Source organism: Microdochium trichocladiopsis (genome assembly GCF_020744255.1).
Source record: "Microdochium trichocladiopsis strain MPI-CAGE-CH-0230 chromosome Unknown B0I36scaffold_11, whole genome shotgun sequence".
NCBI lineage: Eukaryota > Fungi > Ascomycota > Sordariomycetes > Xylariales > Microdochiaceae > Microdochium > Microdochium trichocladiopsis.
The window spans coordinates 354,333-375,015 of NW_025763554.1; the positions used below are offsets into that span (position 1 = coordinate 354,333).

The 20,683-nt window shown below is 59.9% G+C and overlaps 7 protein-coding genes across 7 annotated transcripts; 3 read left to right on the forward strand and 4 right to left on the reverse strand.

The window, feature by feature from the left end:
• Nucleotides 1–197: 197 nt before the first annotated feature.
• B0I36DRAFT_222453 (uncharacterized protein) lies at nucleotides 198–1,127 on the reverse strand (the record flags this gene model as incomplete). Its single annotated transcript, XM_046149033.1, has 1 exon — nucleotides 198–1,127. A coding segment is annotated over one exon (930 nt), but the record flags the coding sequence as incomplete, so codon positions are not given.
• A 939-nt stretch (nucleotides 1,128–2,066) lies between these two features.
• Nucleotides 2,067–3,927, forward strand: B0I36DRAFT_253239 (Alpha/Beta hydrolase protein; the record flags this gene model as incomplete). Its single annotated transcript, XM_046150743.1, has 2 exons — nucleotides 2,067–2,285; nucleotides 2,407–3,927. The coding sequence occupies 2 exons, from the start codon at nucleotides 2,067–2,069 to the stop codon at nucleotides 3,925–3,927; spliced, it is 1,740 nt and encodes a 579-aa protein (XP_046006327.1).
• A 374-nt stretch (nucleotides 3,928–4,301) lies between these two features.
• B0I36DRAFT_368111 (ribonuclease H-like domain-containing protein) lies at nucleotides 4,302–6,016 on the reverse strand (the record flags this gene model as incomplete). Its single annotated transcript, XM_046159566.1, has 2 exons — nucleotides 4,302–5,441; nucleotides 5,939–6,016. The coding sequence occupies 2 exons, from the start codon at nucleotides 6,014–6,016 to the stop codon at nucleotides 4,302–4,304; spliced, it is 1,218 nt and encodes a 405-aa protein (XP_046006328.1).
• B0I36DRAFT_335250 (allantoate permease) lies at nucleotides 5,884–7,974 on the forward strand. Its single transcript, XM_046155442.1, has one exon. The coding sequence runs from the start codon at nucleotides 6,061–6,063 to the stop codon at nucleotides 7,783–7,785; it is 1,725 nt and encodes a 574-aa protein (XP_046006329.1). The 5' UTR covers nucleotides 5,884–6,060; the 3' UTR covers nucleotides 7,786–7,974.
• Nucleotides 7,975–8,672: 698 nt separating this feature from the next.
• B0I36DRAFT_354381 (uncharacterized protein) lies at nucleotides 8,673–10,071 on the forward strand (the record flags this gene model as incomplete). The annotated part of the gene is made up of 2 exons (XM_046157307.1): nucleotides 8,673–9,080; nucleotides 9,178–10,071. The coding sequence occupies 2 exons, from the start codon at nucleotides 8,673–8,675 to the stop codon at nucleotides 10,069–10,071; spliced, it is 1,302 nt and encodes a 433-aa protein (XP_046006330.1).
• Nucleotides 10,072–10,113: 42 nt separating this feature from the next.
• Nucleotides 10,114–11,501, reverse strand: B0I36DRAFT_335251 (uncharacterized protein). Its single transcript, XM_046155443.1, has 2 exons — nucleotides 11,100–11,501; nucleotides 10,114–11,028 (listed from the first exon to the last, which is right to left on the reverse strand). The coding sequence occupies exons 1-2, from the start codon at nucleotides 11,481–11,483 to the stop codon at nucleotides 10,558–10,560; spliced, it is 855 nt and encodes a 284-aa protein (XP_046006331.1). The 5' UTR covers nucleotides 11,484–11,501; the 3' UTR covers nucleotides 10,114–10,557.
• Nucleotides 11,502–12,366: 865 nt separating this feature from the next.
• Nucleotides 12,367–18,909, reverse strand: B0I36DRAFT_354383 (uncharacterized protein; the record flags this gene model as incomplete). Its single annotated transcript, XM_046157308.1, has 5 exons — nucleotides 12,367–12,423; nucleotides 12,505–13,284; nucleotides 13,370–13,841; nucleotides 14,191–16,726; nucleotides 16,827–18,909. The coding sequence occupies 5 exons, from the start codon at nucleotides 18,907–18,909 to the stop codon at nucleotides 12,367–12,369; spliced, it is 5,928 nt and encodes a 1,975-aa protein (XP_046006332.1).
• Between the last annotated feature and the right edge of the window lie 1,774 nt (nucleotides 18,910–20,683).

A 20,683-nucleotide genomic window follows, 5' to 3' on the forward strand; every position in this document is an offset into this window, starting at 1 on the left:
CACACCTGGGCAGTTTCCAAGGCACCAAGGCACCAACCATAGACAAACACCACGAGACAGCCATACCAAGCCAGGCCCCCGTCCCTTTCGTACTCAGAAACACAACAATCCTCCAGACCCCGAATTTTGCCACCTCAGGACTGCTTCCCCCCGGAACCCATCATGACCAGCGTGTTCGACACGCCGTTCTTCAGCCGGTCCTCGGCCCGGCGGTACACCCACGCCAGGTCCTTGTCATGCTGGTCCGCCGGCAGGTACCGCCACCCGTTGTACTCCTTGATCCAGCTGCGGTTCGGCACGTACGCCTCGAGCATGTAATAGTTGTCCCGGTGGAACGGCAGCTCGAAGCTCGGGGGCCCACTCCTCTCGAGGAACGCGTCGCAGCCAGACCTCGCGTCCTCCTCAGTCATCCGGAACCGCCGCCGCTGGTTGCCTTTATTGGCCGCGTGCCTCGCCACCGCCCGCACCGTCGAGTCCAGATGCGCCTCGAGGATCCGCGCGTGCCACAGCGGGCTGCGCAGCGCCTTGCCGACCACGTACGCGTGCTTCGCCAGCAGCTCCTTGTTCCACGCGGGCATGTCGGCCCCTCGCTTGATCATGGGCAGCGGGGTGCCCTGGTCGAGGTGGTCCTGCCAGTGGGCAAAGTCGACGGCGATGCAGAGCACGTTCCACCGCAGCATGCAGGCCAGGCAGGTGCAGATGCCGGCCGGGTCGGGCGGCGGGATGTGCTGGTAGTACGGCTTGCGGTGGATGCCCAGCAGCTCGCGGCGCTCGACGCTCGTCAGCTCGTCGTGCAGGAAGGGGTCGACGTCCTCGAGCAGCACGGGCAGGCGGTAGCTCTGGAGGAGGCAGGCGTAGCGCCAGCTGGCGATGGCGGAGGTGATGCGCTGGCAGTTGTGGGGGTCGGTGATGAAGGCGTGCAAGGTCTTGTCGACGCGGAGGAGGCGGAAGACGTCGCTGGGGCAGAGGAGGCTGAAGATGTCGAGGACGAGCTCGTAGGGGAGGTCGAGCAGCTTGAAGGCTTGGCGCTTGGCGCGGGCGGCGCGGCGGTCCTGCTTGCGCCGATCGCGGGCGGTGCGCTTGGACTTGAGGGTGAGGGCCTCGGTGGTGTCGACAAGCTCGCCCAGATCAGACTCGTCCGAGTAGTCGGGCCGCCGCATCATGAGTGGTGAGGCGGGGGGAGGTTGGGGCTACAGCGTGGTGCTTGTCCTATGTGTGTGTGTGTGTGTGTGCCTGGTGCTGCCTGCCTGCCCGCCTGTGCCACCAAGACAACAAACCAAAAAAAAGAGGCATTGATGTCATCGGCTTATGTCAGCATGCGGAGACAATCCCCACAGGCAAAAGTGGTTATAACTCATCCATCATCCCCCACGCATGGCACAACATGTGACGGGCTCGGCACGGCCTCGGATGGCCAAGATGTCTCTGGGGCCTGTGTTGGCGGGATTTTCCCAGTTTGTCAACCGGAGAAGAACGGCCTGGCATTACGACTCAGCGTAGTGGTCACCAGCTTGCGCGATGGAGTGCACGGGCGCCCCCCGGACTGGAGAAGGGCCGACTCGAGACCCGGAGGCATGGGCCGTTCCCCGCATCTTCTCCACAAACGCCTTGTTTTGCTGCTGCGTTAGCCCCAGATCCCCAGCGCCACAAGACCCGGCACCAGCACCGGCTCCAGCAAGATCATGATCAGCACGCCTCCAACCTGCTCTAATATGCAGTCCGTCACTGCCCTCTCTCTGCAGCCGCCTGTCCCGACTTTCTTCCGCTTGGGCCCGACCGACTCCATCTCATCCCCGGCATGAACCTTGCCGTTCCTCCACACGCGCGGGGCCCCGATCCCACGGGCGTAAAAGAATTCCCGGCCAACTACCGCCTGGCCTGTCATGGGACTATGCAGGGCCCATCGTCATTGGGCAGTGCTGCCCTTTTGGCTCTTTTTTTTTTTGTTTGGCCCTGCCAAGAACGGCCTATAAAACTCCGATCAGCGCTCCTCCCGCCGTGTCAAGAATGTTCCGCGTCCATCGTCACCCTTCACGCTACCATCACAGGGACAAGACTACTCCACGATGAAGCTGTCCGTCGCTACCGCCCTCGCCATCTGCGAAACAGTCGCAGCCGTCAAGCCGGTCGTCCATCTCGGCTACAGCAGCTTCCAGGGCACGCCCCTGGACAACGGCATCACTCAATGGCTGGGCATGCCCTTTGCCGCGCCCCCAGTGGGTGACCTGCGCTGGCGGGCGCCCCGAGACCCGGCCAAGACGGAGGGCATCCAGCTTGCGAACAAGGTGAGTTCTTCACACACACAGACACAATTCTCTTCTTCCTTAAATCAGCGTCACTCAAACCACCGCAAATCATAATGGAATATACACAGCAAGCTAACACACAACGCTTTACTACCACCAGCACTCGCCCTCCTGCATCGGCACCGGCGAGTCCCCCAGCGCCACCAAGTCCGAGGACTGCCTGTACGCGGCCGTCTACGCGCCCACCGCGGCGACCCGGTGCAAGCCCCTGCCGGTGTACGTGTGGATCATGGGCGGCGGGTTCAACTCCAACGCGGGGCCCAACTCGAACGGCACGGGGCTCATCCGGGCGGCCGACATGGACCTCGTGGTGGTGACGTTCAACTACCGCGTGGGCACGTACGGGTTCATGACCAACGGCGACGCCTCGGACACGACCCTCATCGACACCAACATGGGCCTGCTCGACCAGCGCAAGCTGCTGCGCTGGGTGCAGAGCCACATCTCCAAGTTTGGCGGCGACCCGCGGCACGTCGTCATCGGCGGGGCGTCGGCCGGCGCGGCCAGCGTGACGTACCACCTGACGGCGTACGACGGGGCCGACGAGGGCTTGTTTGTCGGCGCGGCCGCCGAGTCCCAGTCCTTCGGCCCCGTGCGGACGGCCGAGAAGTCGCGCTACCAGTTTGTCAACCTGGCCAAGAGGCTCGGGTGCTGGGACGAGTCCGCCGTGTCTAATAATGACGAGGACAAATCCAACGACGCGGCCGTTCTCGCGTGCATGCGCTCCGCACCCGTCGAGACAGTCCAACAAGCCGCCAGCACCAACATCCCATACCCGGAGCTCACCAGTGCCAACTCCTCCTTCAGCCAGGCCCCATTGTACATGTTCTCCCCCCTGATCGACGGCAAGATCATCCAGGACCTGACGTACAACCGCTTCGCCGAGGGGAAATACATCCACGTCCCGAGCATCTTTGGCGACGACACCAACGAGGGGACCACGTTCGCGCCCAAGACGGCGGCCACGAGGCAGGACAGCCACGACTTCTACCGGGCCAACTTCCCCGCCGCCACGGCCGCGCAGCTGAGCGTGCTGGACGGGCTGTACCCGAACCACAACGAGAGCACGTGCCCCAACAAGGGCTGCTGGTGGAGGCAGGCGTCCGACGTGTACGGTGACACGCGGTATACCTGTCCGGGACTGTTCCTGGCCGAGACGCTCACGGATCCCGCCACGCCGGCTGGTCCCGGGGAGAAGCAGCCGGGTAAGGAAAAGCCGCCCGTGTTCTTGTACCGCTACAATGCGCTCGACCCCGCCCAGGAGGCCAGCGGCCTGGGCGTCCCGCACACCGTCGAGACCAACGCCGTCTGGGGGCCCGAGAACCTCCAGAGCGCCGCGCCAAAGAGCTACCTGCCCGGCGGGGTGAACGCGGGTGTCGTCCCCGTCGTGCAGGGGTACTGGACGAGCTTCATCCGCACGCTGGATCCCAACTCGCACCGCGTGCCCGGCAGCGCCGAGTGGGAGAACTGGGAGGGCAAGATGGATGGTCCCGCGGCGGGCAAGAGGTTGTTGTTCAGCACGGGTGGGGGCACGACCATGGAGGGCGTGGATGATGGGGTCGAGAACCAGACCGCCAAGTGTCGGTACTTGGAGACCATCGCTCTGGATCTGCAGCAGTGAGGAATGGGGCGCGGAGAGGTCTCCTCGTGGTCGGCTTGTGTGTGGCCGTGAAGCAGTCTTAGATGGTTGAGTGCTCTCCAGGAGTGGTTGAGACGAACATGTTAGAGATATACGCATGTTTTTATTCGCGCTTGTACGGCTCTTCCTCTCTCGGATCAGAGCCCCACCGTCAATCCGCCACCTACTGTCTAGTTCTAGTGTACAATTACAAAAAGCCTAATATTCCATCATGCCAAAGACAGAGCCATTGAAAAGTCCCATTGCAGCCTCTGTCGTGTTACCTCGCCGGGTCAATTAAGTGGCCCACGAGTCTGCTCTTGCTCACGAAACACTGCAGCCTGCTCATCTCGTTCGAGAGACCTGAGAGCCGCAGGTCAAGCCGATGGCGCGACATCAACCGCGGCTGCCGCGGTTGTCGTGGTCGGCCCTACTGCAAGCCTGCTCCACGGGCTCAGCGCCCTCCGAGCCCCAAAGGGATCATATTTCGTCGCCTGTGCCTCCACGACCCGCCGCGCACTCTCCTCCCGGACTTTCTGATGCCACGGCGACGTAGGAGGGAGGCGTGAATTGAACTCGGCGTGCAGAGCCGGCAGGTGGACCACATCGTTGGCGCAGTAGGCGATGGTCTCAAGGGACAAGGGCCGAGTGCGGAAGACGCTCTGTGACAAGTCGAGGTCTCCGGGAGGTGGGGAAGTCTGGTGCCGCGGTGTCCGTGTTACCTTTCGCGGATATGATGCCGTCCCTCCACTTTCAAGGGCTGGAGTTCCACGGTCAAGGCCATTTTCTGAATTGCCGTCCAATGAGTGACTGCGCTTCCCGGCCCGTACCGCATTGAGTAGCACCTTTGGAATCACCCCGGAGATGACGTTTCCTGCAAGTTCTACAATCTGCCGCGGCCCTTTGGCTGCATGCTCGTCGTCTCGGCCGGGCTGCGGCTCCATCAGCGCGCGCACGCGGTCCTTCGTCCCTGCCCACAGTGCGAGCTCGGCCGGGGTCAGTGCCAGGTCTGTCTCGATGCTCCGCGCCAGACCACGAAGATAGCGCCTCCGGTGGCCATGAACGGGGTGGGCCCGCCGCGCGACATTCTCGAGAAGCTGCAGGTCGGTGACACCTGCGAGCGCGATGCCGTAGTGCGCAAACAGGGCGTCGGCGTCGTTGCGGACGTCCCAGAGATACTTTGGCACGGCGGGGTCTTCGAGGATAGACTTGAGGGTGGTCCTGGGTCTGCCCCGGCTCTTGGTGGTCGTGGTGGCGGCCTGAGTGGAAAAAGCTGCGTGCTGGAGAGTGCAGACATCAATGAGCCGGACCTGGCCGTCTGGGAGGGAGAGCAAGGTAATGATGTCGAGAGATCCAGCCCGGGACAGCCAGTGGCCTTCGAGATCGACATATAGAGAGGTGGTTTCCGGCAGCTGTGCGAGGAAAGTAGCCAGCTCGGCTGGGGTGGAGATGAGCTTGGCCGTGGCGGCAGCTGACAAGGGAGAGAAGGCAGACGTCAAGACACGGGCGTTGGGCTTCTGTTGTGGTGGTGAAGTTTGCCGTCGTGGCCGTGTGGGTTTTGAGACTGGGCCATTATTTGCAGCCGAGTGAAGGGTCCTGAGCAGGATGGTGGGCAGTGGACATGTTGCCGGCTGGAGTAGCCTGGCTGGCCGTAGTGAAGCTCTACATGAGCGACGGAGACATGCCTTGGGAGCAGTCATGAAGCTCGGGGGTAGGAACGGGCCAGACAGCCAGAGGGACGGTGGTGTTGGAAATGGGAACAGAGAGTGGTAGCATCATCGAAGCGACGACGTTGATGTTGTGCGGACGTGGGTGGGTACGTGTGGAAGGTGCGTTCTGGGCCCCCCACAGACGGAAGGCGGTGGGGGTATTCTGCCGCATGCCATTTTGGAGAGTGTGGATCGCCTCGTGGTCTACTAATTAATTATTATTCCGTACGTACGCTTACTTATCTTTCCGTGATCGTCCAGGGTCCTCCCCGTTTGGAGCCGATGCAACACTGTCGGCGACCTACGCTGCCTGCCTTATCGCGGGTCGCCGCTGTCGGAGCCGGCCCGACGTCGAGATAGCCACACCCGGCATGCGACCACATTTTTGCTGATAATAATCTCCCCGGCCGGCGATCAAGAGGAAGGAATGTCTTCTCCCTTCTCGTCCCACGTCCAGCAGCAGCGCCGCCCACGACGGGGCTCGTCCTCTTCGACTCACAGCCAGTCGCCTCTCATCATGGCCGTCGCCCAGTCCTACAGCGGCAACGAAGCCACCACGATGCCTGCAAAGGACATGGCAGCATCTCCAGGCGCTCCGCACGATGGGGATGAGGCCGCTCCTGCTGCCCCCAGCGGTCACTCGCACGAGCACCTCGTGGACCTCGACCAGTTCCCGGGCCTCGTCAAGGCCATTGACTGGCACATCATGCCCCTGCTCTTTGTCACGTACCTCTTCAACTTCATGGACAAGACCATCCTCTCGAGCGCCGCCGTCTTTGGCCTGCGCGAGGACAACAGCCTCGTCGGCGACAACTACTCGTGGGTCTCGAGCGTCTTCTACTTTGGCTACTTCTTCTGGGCCTACCCGACCACCCTCCTCGTCGCCCGCCTCCCCGTCGGCAAGTACATGGCCGTCAATACCCTCTTCTGGGGCCTCGTCGTCGCTCTCACTGCCGCCTGCCACAACTATGCCGGCCTGCTCACCGTCCGCTTCTTCCTCGGCGTCGCAGAGGCCACCATCTCCCCGGCTCTCATGTTCATCACCTCGACCTGGTACACCCGTGACGAGGTCCCCTCCCGCACCGGCATCTGGTTTGCCGGCAACTCGGTCGGCGGCCTCGTCTCGTCCCTCCTCGCCTACGGCATCGGCCACATCACCGACCGGGTCGGGCCCTGGCGGTGGATGTTCATCATCCTCGGCGTCTGCACGTTTGTCTGGGGCTTTGTGCTCTACTTCTTCCTGCCCGACTCCATCTCCACCGCCAAGTTCCTCTCCCCGGAGCAGCGCCAGCACGCCGCAGACCGCGTCGTCATCTCGGGCACGGGCAGCACCGACAAGACCACCTGGCAGTGGGCCCAGATGCTCGAGTGCCTGCGCGACCCCAAGACCTGGCTCATCTGGAGCATCTCGCTGCTCTGCCAGATCCCCAACGGCGGCACCCAGACCTTTGCCAACCTCGTCATCAAGTCCTTCGGCTTCACCTCGCTGCAGTCCACCCTCATCAACATCCCTTACTCGCTCATCTCGGCCGGCTGCATCGCGGGCACCGGCTACATTGCCGGCCGCTTCCGCTCCATGAACTGCATCCTCGTCGCCCTCATCGTGCTCCCCCCCGTCATCGGCTGCGCCCTCATCGGCTCCCGCGGTAAGATCCCGCACGGTGTCTCGCTGTTCGGCTACTTCCTGCTCTCCACGGGGCCCTCCGCGCTGCCCCTGCTGCTCTCCCTCGTCCAGGCCAACTACCGCGGCGTCACCAAGAAGATGACCATGACGGCCATGCTCTTCATCGCGTACTGCGCCGGCAACATCGCGGGGCCCCAGCTGTTCAAGGCGTCCGAGGAGCCCACGTACGACACGGCCTTCCGGGCCATCATGGTGTGCTACGCGCTCGTGGTGCTGCTCGCGGCCGTGCTGAGGGTGTATCTCCAGGCCGTCAACAAGAGGCGCCAGCGCGAGGAGGGAATCGAGGGCAGCTCTGGTGCCGCGGGGGCTGTGGGCGGGGGCAAGGTCGTTGACGACGGGAACGTGGTTGCTTCTGTTGGTGGCGACGTGAATGGGCAACAGCAGGGAGGTCGGGAGGTGCAGCTGAGGCCGGAGGACTACGAGGATGTCACGGACTGGAACACTTTTGGGTTCCGGTACCGGCTGTGAGTGTGTTGTTATTTGGGCAACTTTGTCGCTTATTTAGCATAAATGCTCACCGAGATATTATTGTAATCGAGAACGTGCCGTCGTCCCCGGTATAGGGTGGCGGGTTTTTGAAACGGCCTTGGCGCAGTTGGCCGCTTGACGACCTGTGCCTAGATCAGTCCTACTCAATATATATAAACTATATTCCCATCTACGGTAGCTTCTCATACCTTCGACTTCGTCTACCCCTCCCTTCACTATGAGGACTGGGTGTCGCCACGGCGTTCGATGACAAGAGCGACCCTAACAGGTATGTGCGAGGGACAGTGCCATATCTAGAGATTTTGCCAAGATACACTACACTGCCCGGGTCCAGAGGTAGGGTGGTGTATGACGCCCAATACCGCCGCAGCTGATGGTTGTTGCTAAGCCACAAATGGCTGGATTTCAGCCAAATACCCAGAGTGCAGGAATATTGGAGGGTATAAAACACATCATTTCCGGAAACTACCTAGCTGGAGGAGAATCCTTTTATCCCTCCTACTGTGAACTGTGTTGGAGTGTGTGGAGAGCTCACGTCAAGATTGCTCCAGGGATGGGTGAACCACAGGCGCACGTGCCTGGCGGCCTGATTGTTGACCCGAGTGTATGGGCACAGGGTTGATGTTTGGCTGAGTTAACTGGTGATAAACTTCAAGTGAGCGTCAGCCAGTTCTCTGATTCGCTTGCGCAGTCAGACACTTGCTTCAGCTTGCTAGGATGTCCAGCAAGAGGGACAGGGGTCTTGCAGCAGGATGGATATCGAGGCTTTCCCTGGCATACCCATATATTTGGGTTCCCTGTCTAGGAAAACAACAAGCTTTCCTTGCCAAGCATGCCCATCTGATCCTCAACTTTAGCTGACCAATATGAAGCCGCGGCCCCCACCTGAGTCTCCAGAGACCAAATACTTCAGCGACGTCCTTCTTACTTTGAGCAAGAGTGCATACCAAGCCGAGCAAAGTGCCCGGTGGTCAGAAGCCTATGACCTCCACAAGAAAGCCACAGAAGACTACGCAGCATTTCTCAAGAAACCGGTGAAGCAAGTGCCATGGCAGTATGGCAAATCCTACCTGCAATACTCCCAGTATCGCAAGCGGCTCCATCTTGAACGCATGGCGTATATTCAGCCATGGGCCAAGGGAGGTCATCCTGTGCCAGAGAGGGTGATTATGCATCCCTCGAACACTCTCACCGTGCGCGGGTTTTCTGAATCTGGGGATATGGTAGAACTTCTTCGTAGTGTGACCAAGAACGAGGCACTTGTGCTGACTCATGTAAGTTGCATTTGACATTTTATCACAAACTTCATTCCGATGTCCCATATCATTAGCACCTGTCATGTCTTTTCTCCCGGTTCTAAAAGCCGCTTAGCAACAAGTTACCGACCCCAATGCGACTGGCCTGTCCAATTACTCTGACACTCTGCCTCGTAATCTGCCTCCGAATCAATACGAGATCGACTACCACACGGAGCACAGGGCATACTTGGAGATGGAGCTCTGCGTAGCCACCGTCACCGACAAGGAGACCTCGCAGACGCTGCTCATCCTGGAGACCTGGGTTGCCCCACGCGGCAGTCGACCTCAGGTGCGCGAGGCCTTTGTCTACCGAGCGGCCGACTACCCGATCCCGGTGTTCCATCACGTCTACAACCATGACCACTGCACGAGGAGCGTCTCGAGCGGGCCGTGGTTGTGGATGAGCTCGGTCTTCCCCACCTTGATATACGGCCTGCCTGAGCCGGACTGGAGGCCCGAGGCGGACAGCGACACCATTGCGGCCTTCCGCCGCGCGAGCTCGATCATCACAGAAGTTCCCGACCGGGAGGGCTATCCGGGCCCTGTGCGCTTCAGCTTTGGCGGCCGGCAGTTCGTGAGGAAGCCGCCGGCCGGCGACGAGAAGTACGCCAGCTCGTGGTCCGACCAAGTCCTGCGCGAGTTCACCACCACGGAGCCAGTCGCCGGCAGCAAAACAGGCAAGAGGAAGGACGACGCGAGTGACGTCAAGCTCGCCTGGCTGGAGAGCAGAGGAAAATGGGCTGCCGCGCGGGGCAGGTTCACGGTGAAGGTCGCTGCCGGGATCGATCCGCTTTTCAAAGAGTACGTCTTGGCGGCGACGCTGATGAAGCTGGTTTCGACGGCCAGGGGTACGGAAGTAGGAGGCTCGAGGCTGGAAGGGGATCCGAAAATCATGCAGGAGATTCTGGCGAAGGGTGGTGCGAGTCTTGCAATTTCCATGGTTTTGGGTATTCTCTTTGCCAGCTGAATGTATCTCAAAGAAGAAAATGCGGTTCTCCAACCGATTTTGCTATCATATACCCAACACTAGTCGGGCGCTTATATTATCTAGGTATCCCTGACTAGAAAAAGCCGAAGAGGATAATAAGGACGAGTAATTTGCGGTACAAGGCTTAGACAAGTCAGTAGCCCTTGATAGGGTCAGAGAAGGCTACCGTGACATCAAAAAATCGCTAGACCACCCTGTGTTTGATACTAAGCTATTGTCTGTGCTAGACTAGGCTGCTACAGGGAATTCCTTTTGGAGTCTCTTCGTCCGGTTCGGTCTCTCTCAACGCCTTCATTTACGGCGGCTCCATTCCTAGCTACCGAGCTGGGGCGAATGGGAGATGGCCCGGTTTTGCATTGCTTGATCCATTGTATGATTTGCTCCCAGTCGCATGCAGTGGTTGGGCCTTTCCAGGCAAGAGATGTAGGAAAGGCAAAAATAGTCCAGCGAGAGTAGCGTTGCAAACTAACGCAAGGCCCGCATGCCCTCGTAGTAGTGGATGCCCATGCCGGCATAGCCTGAGAACTTGCCTGCCCTGCCCTCGACGATGCTCAGGTCGCTGAGGAAGTGCTGGAGCGTGGAGCCGTAGTAGCTCTGGATGTTATCGCCGGTATTGACCGTCTCGATGGACAGCCACACGGGCTTGCCCTCTCCCGAGCCCCTGACGAGGGCCCTGTTGGCGATATCCATAAAGGCGTCGGGCGTGTTGCGGTAGGTCATGAAGTGGGTGGCCGCGATGCGGCGGAACATCCACACGTCCAGGGTGACGTCGTAGCCCGGGCAGTCGATCTCGTTGGCCCAGAAGGGGACGTCGGCCTCCACGGGCAGGTTCCCGAGGTCTTCAGCGGCGACCTTGATGATCGCCTCGGCGACGCGGAGGAGGCCGGTTGTGAGGCCGGCGCGGTTGTTCTCCCAGTCAGGGTGGATTGTCCACGGCTGTAATAGGTACAAAGGGGGTCAATTTGAATTGGAGTCGCGGCATAGAAGAGCGGGAAAAGACAACGTACTTCGACGTCAAAGTGGACAGCGCTAAAGCGCGACGCCGCCGGGGCGCTCGCCTGGTACTGCTTGAGCCAGTCGAGTTTCGGCTTGAGGTTTGGGAAGCCCTCGGCTGTGGCCCAGCTGGAGTCTCCTATGAGAGCCTGCACGCGGATGCCGTTGCCTGCGCACTTCGCTACGAAGCTCTGGTAGGCAGCGTTACCCAGGTCCGTGTTCATCTCTGTGTAGAGCGTGCCGATCTTGTACTTTAGTGCAAAGTTGATGAGCTGCGTCACCTCGGTCTGGCTCTGGATCTTTTGGGCGTTCCAGAACCACATGCCCCGGCTGCCGGCCCACGCGGGCGTTGCGAGCAGCAGCAGCAGCAGCGACGAGAAGAGGTTTGCCCAGTGCATCTTGACGTATGTTCGAAGCGATGTTGTGAAGATGGAAGAAGAGGGAGAAGCAGCATTCTCGAGCGTACTCCAACTCCTTGAAATAGCCCAAACTCGACCACTGCAAGGCCAAACTTTTCACACTGCATGCAACGTTAGGGCAGTGGCGCTACAGTGAGATGGGATCGAGAACCTTGCTTTTCCCACAGTAACCTAAAGCATGCATCGCGGCGAGCTAAGGGCGGCCAGATCCGCGACGGCGCCATGGCGATCCGCCCATTGTGGGTTGTCAGCCCAAAAGCCCTGTCAGTTTGATGCGGTCAGCGTAACCGAGCCAGATCAGATCAGAGGAATGCATCCCCTGCGGAGAGCGGATACGAGAATGCAACACCCCACTCTGGTCGAGACCGAAGATGCGCGCACCACCGTGAGAGTCTTGGGAGCAACTCGCCCTAACTCGACTGAGACACAGTAACATCGGTCAGCCCTTAAAGCTCCCGCACCAAAAGAGTGAAGAAAATCCGAGGATCTGAGTCAATACGGTCGGCTATGTTTGGACATACTCTTTGTTCATAGGCCAAATAACAGCCCTTTTGAGGTCCCTACGATCTTCAAAGGTACTTGCCACCTTCGCTAAGATAAGAATCATAGAGATGCTTCGATTAACGCCGGGATATCGTAGGACACATTTATATCGGAGCCTCATGGATTCCACGAGGATGCTAGATACCTTCTGTGCACTCTCCTCATTATTCGAGTGAGAGCCGGTGTATATGTCTGATTTGTGGGAGTGGACAATAGAATGGTAGGCCAGTGCGGCTAGCTCACCCCGGCAACACGAACGATGCTAGGTCTGCACTGCTTGGATATTAATTTGGTAATTTATTCTGTCGGCTCAGTATCTTCATCCGACCATGGTAATCATGGTGCTGCGGCGGCCGAAAGCGTGGGTCAGGAATCCCTTAGGTTAACCATTTGTATCAAAGACATAAATTAACTAACTCTACCGAATGAAGCAAAAAAACCATCATCGCGAAATTACCTTCCTCAGCGCCCAACCGCACACCTCCGCGAACCGCTCCTCGTCAACTCGCACGGCATAGCTCGGCCGCTGCAGCTGGAGCTGGGCCGACTGAGCGTGATCCCCGTTCCTCCCAGTACCGCCGCCGCCGCCGACACTGCTACCGCTGAAGGCGCGCCTGTGGTTGTCTCCCGGCCTCGCGGCACCGAATCTCTCCTGTTGAGACTGCGAGCGGGCGTGATGGTAATGATGCGAGTACTGCGAGGGTGATGCCGTGGTGCCGCGCTCCCCGCCGTCGGTATATGCCTGGCCGTCCTCCTGATAGTAAGCAGCGCCACCACCACCACCGGGTTGTCTTGACGACGGATCCATGACCTTGGACCACGGGGTCACGGGTGGGCGTATGCCTCCTGCGCCTCCACCAGCAGCCCCGACGGCGCCTACTGCCGCGGCTGGTGCTCCTCCCGCCGCTACTCCCGGGGCCAAAAACGTGTCCTCCTCGTGCGTGCCGTCCGCGCCCACGGAGATGTACAGCGCCGGCCAGCTCGAGTGGATGCGCGGCAGGAGGTGCTGGATCTGGTGGACGAGCCGGGTGCTGCGCGACGCGGGATGGTCCTGGCTGGCGATCCCGGGGCGTGTTCCTGTCGGCGGTGGTGGTGTTGATGACGACGATGATTGCGATTGTGGTGGTGTCAGGCGTGACCACATTGCCTGGTCCGGACTACGAGTCGTCAGCGGGGACAACGCCGACGGGCAGGAAGACGCGCGTCGGGCAGCGTCGTCTGATGCCTTGGGAGGGAACTATATTGTCGTAGGAGTTAGTACCAACATGGGATGGGTCTTCTTGAATGGAAGCAAGAGCACAAAAGAGACAGGGCTTTCTTACCTGCACAACGCACAGTATCCGCCTCCTCATGTCCTCATAGTCTGTGAGGAAGAACATGCAGCTGCCCAGTCCTCCCTGACTCCCTCTACCACTACTACTACTACTACCACCAGCACTGCCATCACGAGGCTCAGTATTACCACCATCTACATCCGGCACGAAGAAGAAGTTGGGCAGGCTCTGGTAGAAGCTGTTGTCGCTCGTCGAGCTCGTCGTGTAGTGCGCCATGAGCCACTCCTCGGCCGTCCAGCGCCGGCCACCGCCTTCGCCGCGGTCCAGGTCCAGCCCGGAGTCATACAGATGATACCGCCCCAGCGTGCCGGTGAGCAGACTGGACAGAGTCTTGTCGATGTTGCCGTTCACGGGAGGTTTGCTTCTCTGATGGCCATGAGTGGCTGGGTCGTGGTGCGCGGAGGCGGCGGCCTGGCTAATGCGTTCTGCGGACTGGGCGATGGACATGAACGCCGCTCTCCTGTGCAAGGCGATTTCGTCAAAGGGGAAGTGGAGGAGCATTTTCATGGCCTGGGTTGAAAGTCAGTCACTTGCCCATGCCAGTCAGTAGTAGAGGCCGCAGGGGCGGGTCAGGACTCACAGATGTGATCGCGTTCTCGACAATGTTCCTCCCAGTCCACTCACTCACGCTGTTCACGCTTAACGCTCCGGCAATCATCCGACGACAAGCCACATCCAGATACCCATCCTGCGCCGCCGCCGACGACGACAACAACAACGATGACGAGGGAACTGGCGCCGCCGACTCGCGGACATACTCCATCGCGGCCTCCAGCACCAGCGGCTCCCCCAGCCGCGCCCGCATGTACCTGGGATTCAGGGGGTCTGCGGCGGCCGCCGATACGCTCTCGAGCTCCGGCGGTATCACCGACACGACGGACCCGGACTCGCTCTCGTACACGAGCGCCAGGCCCGCAGCGACGAGCTTAGACGCGCTCTCGCCCACAAAGTCGCGCGACACGCCGCACGTGTCCACCTCGACCGCCGTGGCCAGGAACTCGTGCAGGCTCGCCGTGTCGCGGATCTTGTGGATCTGCAGCTTCAGCGCCGTTTTGATCCGCTCGGCTGCGCGGGCGCTCGCGGTGCGGATGTCCTCGGCGGACAGTCTGCCTTTGTACTGGTTCTGGTGCTGCTGCGGTTGACGCTGGCGGTCTGTGGCGATGGCGGTCGAAGATGATGATGATGATGATGATGATGAGATGCGCAGGAGCTCCTCGGTGAAAGTGGCTGTCCACCGCACACGGCCAAAGAAACGTGAACACTCCTTCTGTATCGCCTCGTGCCGGACGTCCGCGGAGAACACGGTCCAGTTGGCCAAGAGCTCCTGCTCCACAGCAGCCCATCTGTCGCTGTAGGACAGTCGTCTTGAGTTGGGGGATGAGGAATCTGGCGGCAGAAGGGACAGCAGGTCGATGGAGAAGCCTAGGGGCTGGCCGTCTCGCGTGAGAAGTGGATAGTGGTGGTCACCATCTCGCCCGTCTGCTGCTGGGGGAAGCCTGGTGTTGTTCTCTGAGTTGCCAAACGTGCCGGCCTGCCGTTGGCTCTGCAGCTCAAACATCTCGCTGGCCACACTCCAGGCGTGGTGTGAGAGCACACTCCAGAAGGTTTCTGCGTTGCTCACGTTTGTGCGCGAGCTCGAGATGCGGTTGATCGACGTGACAGCTCTTTCGTTGAGGAGTTGCTGCTGGTTTGAGGTAAACTTGCCTTGCACTGGCCCGTTCTGATAGTCACGCCCGCGGACGTCTTGCGCCAGCTGCCTCTCAGTGTTGTTGATTTTGCCCGGCCCCTTTGAGGGTAGAGTGTTGATCGAAGTAGTCGCGATGTACGCATGTCCCTCATGGTAATCCACCATCCCTTGCAGGATACGCTCTGCCAGATGATCGCCTATGATCTCCTGAGCCTCATCAATACAGATTGGCACCGCAGACGAGATGTCCGATAACTGGTCGTTCCTGTCCTCTGAAGCATAAGCGTTCCACGTGGGACTCAGCCGGAACAGCCGGTACGCAACGTCAAACACATCTGTCATCCCATCCATACCACCACTCTCAGCTGCCGAGGCCGCGACAATCTGTAGCTGGAGCCACCGGATCGGGCTCTTGTATCCGGGCATATGGTCCAAGAGATGCCTCCTCGCGCGCAGGAGCGGCTCAACGCAAAGTTCGGTGTCGAGCAGCCTTTCATGGGGACGCCGATGCGTGCCCAGGACGGGCCGGCCGGCAGGTACAATGCCGGAACCCTCGAGGAACGACAGGTCCTGGTACAGCGTGTGCGTGTCGCGCGACGCAAAGCTCCTGCAGGCGCCGAGCAACAAGTGATCAAGCTCCGGCTGCTGTCGGGTCGCGTTGGCCAACACCACGCCGTGCGCGATCCTCGGCGAGCTGGTATTGCTGTTGCTGCCGCTGCCGCTGATGGGCTTGTCCTTTGGCGGCACGGGCGGGCGCATCGACGGCAGGTTCGGTGCCATGAAGTAGTACCCGCCCGTCTCGAGCACCTTGTCGCGCAGGAACCGCGTCTTCCCGGAGCCGGGCGCGTCGAACACGACCGTCACGTCTGTCGGCGGCGCCGGGTCCTCGCGTGCGGGGAACGGGCGATCCGTGGCTCCAAGGAGGGCGGTCATGTCTGGGAGGTTGTCGTTCGCGTCGGCGAGGATGCGCTGGAGGATGTCCCGGCGGGAGATGAGGTACTGCTGCAGGCCGTGGTACAGTGGCGAGGCTTCGCTGGTGGTGGTTCCCCTGGATGCCCAGCGTTTGACTGTGCGGCTCTTGGTCAGCATCATCATGTTCAACTGGCAACCGAAAATTGGGTCTTGAAACTCACAAAGTCTAGGGTGCGACTTGAGATCTTTCTGTAGTCGTTTCAACTGAGCCTTGATCTGCCGCAGGACCATCTCGTGCGGACAGATACCAGGCCCGTCGAGCCTACGGGTGATAGTATTCATCATCGTGTCGAAGCTGGCATGCGTCTCATGGGGCCCGTCCTCGATGGAGGAGCTGCTGCTGCTGGCTGATTCTGGCTTCTTCATGTTGGTCCCGATTGCGTAAGCCAAGTATTGTTCAAGGTCGAGCGAGCCAGATCCCTGAGGACGATTCGCTGACGAGAGCGAGGCATATATGGACAGAAGGTGGCCTGGATGTGTGCCAAATATCTCCCACAGCTGGGTTGCGTGCGGTCCCTTCAGTGATGCGCTGAGGACGAGAGCGACGTAGAACAATCGGTCGCCAAGAAGATAAGGCAGGATGTCGTCCTCCGCTCCGCCGTTACTCGGGCGGAGAATGTGGTCTGGCAGGGCGTGTTTCGAGTCTTGTGGGTTGGGGCTGATACCCATGCTCTCGCGGTACGGCTCTGTCCCATCATTTGGTCAGTTAGAAACGAAGATCGCGTGCCGTCACAGCGCTGTCGCTGAACGACCTTTTCATCCTTGAAGAGTGAGTCGAAGCCTTACCATTTCTCCAATTCTCGGCTCGCAGCCGCTCCCGGTACTTGGCCACAAAGTAGGCTTTGCAGCTGGCGTCCCAGCTCGCCTGAGCGTCTGTCTCGTGCCTAGCTGTCGTCCTCCCGGCGACGTCGGGTGTCGTCGGCCATGGCTTCCTGGTGTGGGATTCCCAGTATAGCTGGATGATGTCGTCCTCGATCGGTGGCGTATCTATCCGGGCCGGCATTTCGCGCTCCAGTTCCTCCTCGCTGCTTCGTGATCTCAAGATAGGCTTTCTGTCCTTATATAACTGACTCGTCGGCTTGGTGCTGAAGAGGTCAGACAAAGTCCCGGCTCGTGTTTCTTGCTTGGTCGTTCGAGAGGTCGTTCGTGCTGTCCTATCGTAGTTGTTGCTGTCTTTGCGACCGCCAGAGTAACCAGATGGCTGCCAGCCGAATGTGCCCGTGGAGAGGGACAAGGTGGGAATGCGAGGGGCCTTGTCCTCGGGCCACCGACCCTGCTGCTGCTGGACCGCGGCATCCTGCCTACTCTGCCGGCTTCCGTCTTCGTCTCGAGCATGCTGGGCATCTCGCTGGCGGTGCTGCGGAGGAATGCCGTGAGTGAGCATCCCAGCCCTGTCCGGCGCCGCCTCCGGCCGCCGTGGTGTGGCAGGTTCCGCTGTCTCTGCGCCCCCCCAGTCCGCATACGGACTCATGGGCGAGTATTCGTGGTGTAGCGGCCTAGTGTCGTTGCTGCATTCCAGCGACCCGGCCCGGCTCTCCTCCTGCTCCTGCTGCAGAGGCTGAGGCTTCTGGAATGCAGGCGGCAGCCCCTGCCGCCTGTGCTCGCGGTCAGACAACTGCCGGTAGTGAGACACCGGCGTCGCAGATACCAGGACCGGGGACTCATCGGGCGAGCGAGGCATCTGGGCCGTAGCGAAAGACTCGAGGTCGACCGGTGATTTCTCCCGGCTCTTCATCTGCGCTGCCCTGATGGCAGACGCGGAGGACGCAGACGTCGTTGCGTGCCTTGTCAGTTTCAGGCTGTCGTCCTCGCTGGACGGCGGCGACACGTTCATCGGCGGCGGCGCGGCGCTGCGCATCGGGACAGACGCTGTCCTCGTGAGCTTGACGGGCACCGCCGTGCGGGCAGTCTCGATCGGCGGCGTCACGGGAGACTCGGAAGTCTCCCTGCTGCTGTTGTTCCCCTGGCCGAAGTACAACTGCCTGAGCAGTCGGTGCTGCTGCGACCCTGGTGATTCTGTCGGGTCGATGGCCGGGACCGTCGTGGAGGAGCCGGACACGTCCAGCGCGGGGAGCTGGAGGTCGCCGGTGAACGCCCGCCTCTTGCGTAGCCTGTTCACCCCGGTCTTGAGGGCTATGTGAGGCAGGCTGTTGGACGGCTTGTGGCCCTTGCCGCCGCCGCCGCGCGCTCTCTTATACTGCTCCTGCTCGCGGCGGAACTCGGTGGCAGACTGGGCCCTCATGAACGGCGGCGCGCCGGCCTGGGCGTCCCTGTAGGGGATGCCCACGGGCTCCTTGTCTGCCACATCCTGGATGCGGATAGCAGCAGTGTCGGCGTTGGTCTGTTCGTACGGAATGCCGTAGGGCTCTGGTTTGTCAAAGGTCTCGCTCTCGGTGACTATCGAGTTCGTGGGCCCTGCCATCGTGGGTTCGTACACATAGTATTGCTCCGGCCAGTCATCGTTATTGTTACCCTCGTCGCTGATTGCGGTACCGGGCGGATACCGCGAGACTGGCGAAGCCTCGCCAGCATAGTCCGAGGCCTGTCCAGAAGCGACGGCCTTTCCAGAGGGTTTGTGGAGTCGGTGGTCGCCGCCGTTGCGATCTTTGCTTGTCCAGGGGAAGCCCCTGGGCTGTGCTTGCATCGTCTCCTGCGTGGGAGAGCCGTAGTCTATAACCTGCTGATATGGTGACATGTAGCTGTCCTCCCTGCCGTAAAAGTGGTAGCCTGGGGTTGACGGAGCCGAGGATGTCACTGGTGATGACTCTCCCAAGCTGCTGTTCGTCTTCAACGACACTGGCGATCTTTGTGGAGAGGTCCCCTCCGCAGCATGTTGCCGGTGCCGGTTCTTGACGTACTTGTTCCACATGATGTCGCCGTTATTGATCTAGGTCAGGAATGAAGATTGGCAACACGATGGACGATGATGCCTTGCAATTGGCTTCACCTGCTGCAAAATGCATGAATGGGGATAACTTCACAAGATAATTGATGAAGCCGTGTCCATCGTCGAAAAGGAAAACATCATTTTGTCTCACCCTGCTGCAGCTCAGGGCAATCGAGCTACCCGCCTTCCCAGCCAGCCCCTCGACCCCCGAGGAAACCCTAAATTCGATCTAGGCTGGCCGCGGCCGTGTGAGGCGATTGCGGTGGGCGCCGTCGACCTGCATCAGCCCAGCACTAAGGTGCACCGAGGCCGGCTAGCCTGCAGTTTAATTCCGCTGCGGCTTTGCTTGCTCTGGGAGGGACGCCTGCGCGTCTTAGGCGGGGAGGTTTGGGGTAGTGGCCTGATGGTCGAGACTTACTTCAGGATCGAGCTGAGGTGGTTGTCCGGTAGACCTGGGGCGAGTCAGAATAGCTCGTTACGGTGTAGCGCAGGTTGACCTGGAGTGTTTAACCCGTCTCGGTCGCATATTCAGCTTCTCGGTCGGAATCCAGTTCCGCCACGAACGCCTCCAAGCCGAGATGGGTCCCGAATTAGGGTTCCACACTTATCGGCCAGTGTGGACTAGAATGGTGAGGCATGTTTGCTGGCTGACATGATACGCATAATCTCCGAGGACGATTGTCTTGATAGCAACCCTCGTAGAAGATGACCAGGCGGGCAAAAGTTCAACATGGTTCATCTATGAGCGAGTGAGGCTACAGCCGTTAGAGCTGGAGTAGGTGGGGCACCTGGCCCAAAGACGCTATGGTGCATTGTATATTGGACGCATATAATATTATTCTGCTCCACGACTAGACTGAAAAGGAATCCTTTGAAGGGGTCGTACACGTCCACTGTACGAGGGTGGCTGCCAATCCGTCCCTTCTGCCTCAGCCAGCAGACTCTCCCTACTTTCAGTCGACAGCTCAGCCAGTCCCAGCCCGTGAAATAAAGGTCGGCTCTTCATCTCCCAAGGTATAGGAGATAGCAGTGTAGTGTGGTGCAGATTGCCGGTCCCATTCGACGACTTCAAATTCAAGACGGTCTGTCGTGATCGAGGTGGGTTTTAGAAGTCTCAGGGAGTCGCCAGGGAGGCGTGAAGCATATTTGAACGAATCGCTAGCACTTGCCATCGTGTTATTGTGGGCTCTTTGGAAAAAAAGGCTGTATGAGAATAACTTGATACTTCTACTCATAGCGGTTTGTATAAAACGTGGTGGCACTACACATCATTATAACTCTATCATCCTTGCCAGTTCAGAACGGTTGGACGATCTGCTGCCTAATCGGCTTGCGGGGTTGCCTTGCGGGTTGGGTTGACTTGCTTCCAGCAAGTTGCACTGCATGCTTCGCGAACCAAGACCGACAGACACAGAGGGCGTTTACAACGCGGGCCTCTTATCATTCCGTGTCCACAGGATCCTGGTGCGCCTCCACTCAGAACGATGCTTAGCAGCTGCGACGTACCACAAGGTACGCGTGTCGATGGCCTCGCCCAATCTTGGCGCCACAATCACATGAAATATCATCGCCCCGACAAGTTTTTCGCGATCAGCAGTCAAAGTTCTTCAATTTATGATTTAATTGTCTGGGCAGCGCTTCTCCGTGCCAATAACGATCAACGTCAGACTCGAATGGTGCTATCAACCCGAGCTAGGTCACGCGAACCTCGGGAGCCAATATTGAGCCAATATTGTCCCCACAGCAGTTCCCAGAG

Excerpts from the sequence above, each read along its gene's own strand:
- B0I36DRAFT_335251 (XM_046155443.1), bottom strand. The coding sequence starts at position 11,483 with ATGCACTGGGCAAACCTCTTCTCGTCGCTGCTGCTGCTGCTGCTCGCA. Across the intron at positions 11,029-11,099 it reads CTGTCCACTTTGACGTCGAA|CCGTGGACAATCCACCCTGA; the intron begins GTACGTTGTCTT and ends TACCTATTACAG.
- B0I36DRAFT_335250 (XM_046155442.1), top strand. The coding sequence starts at position 6,061 with ATGTCTTCTCCCTTCTCGTCCCACGTCCAGCAGCAGCGCCGCCCACGA.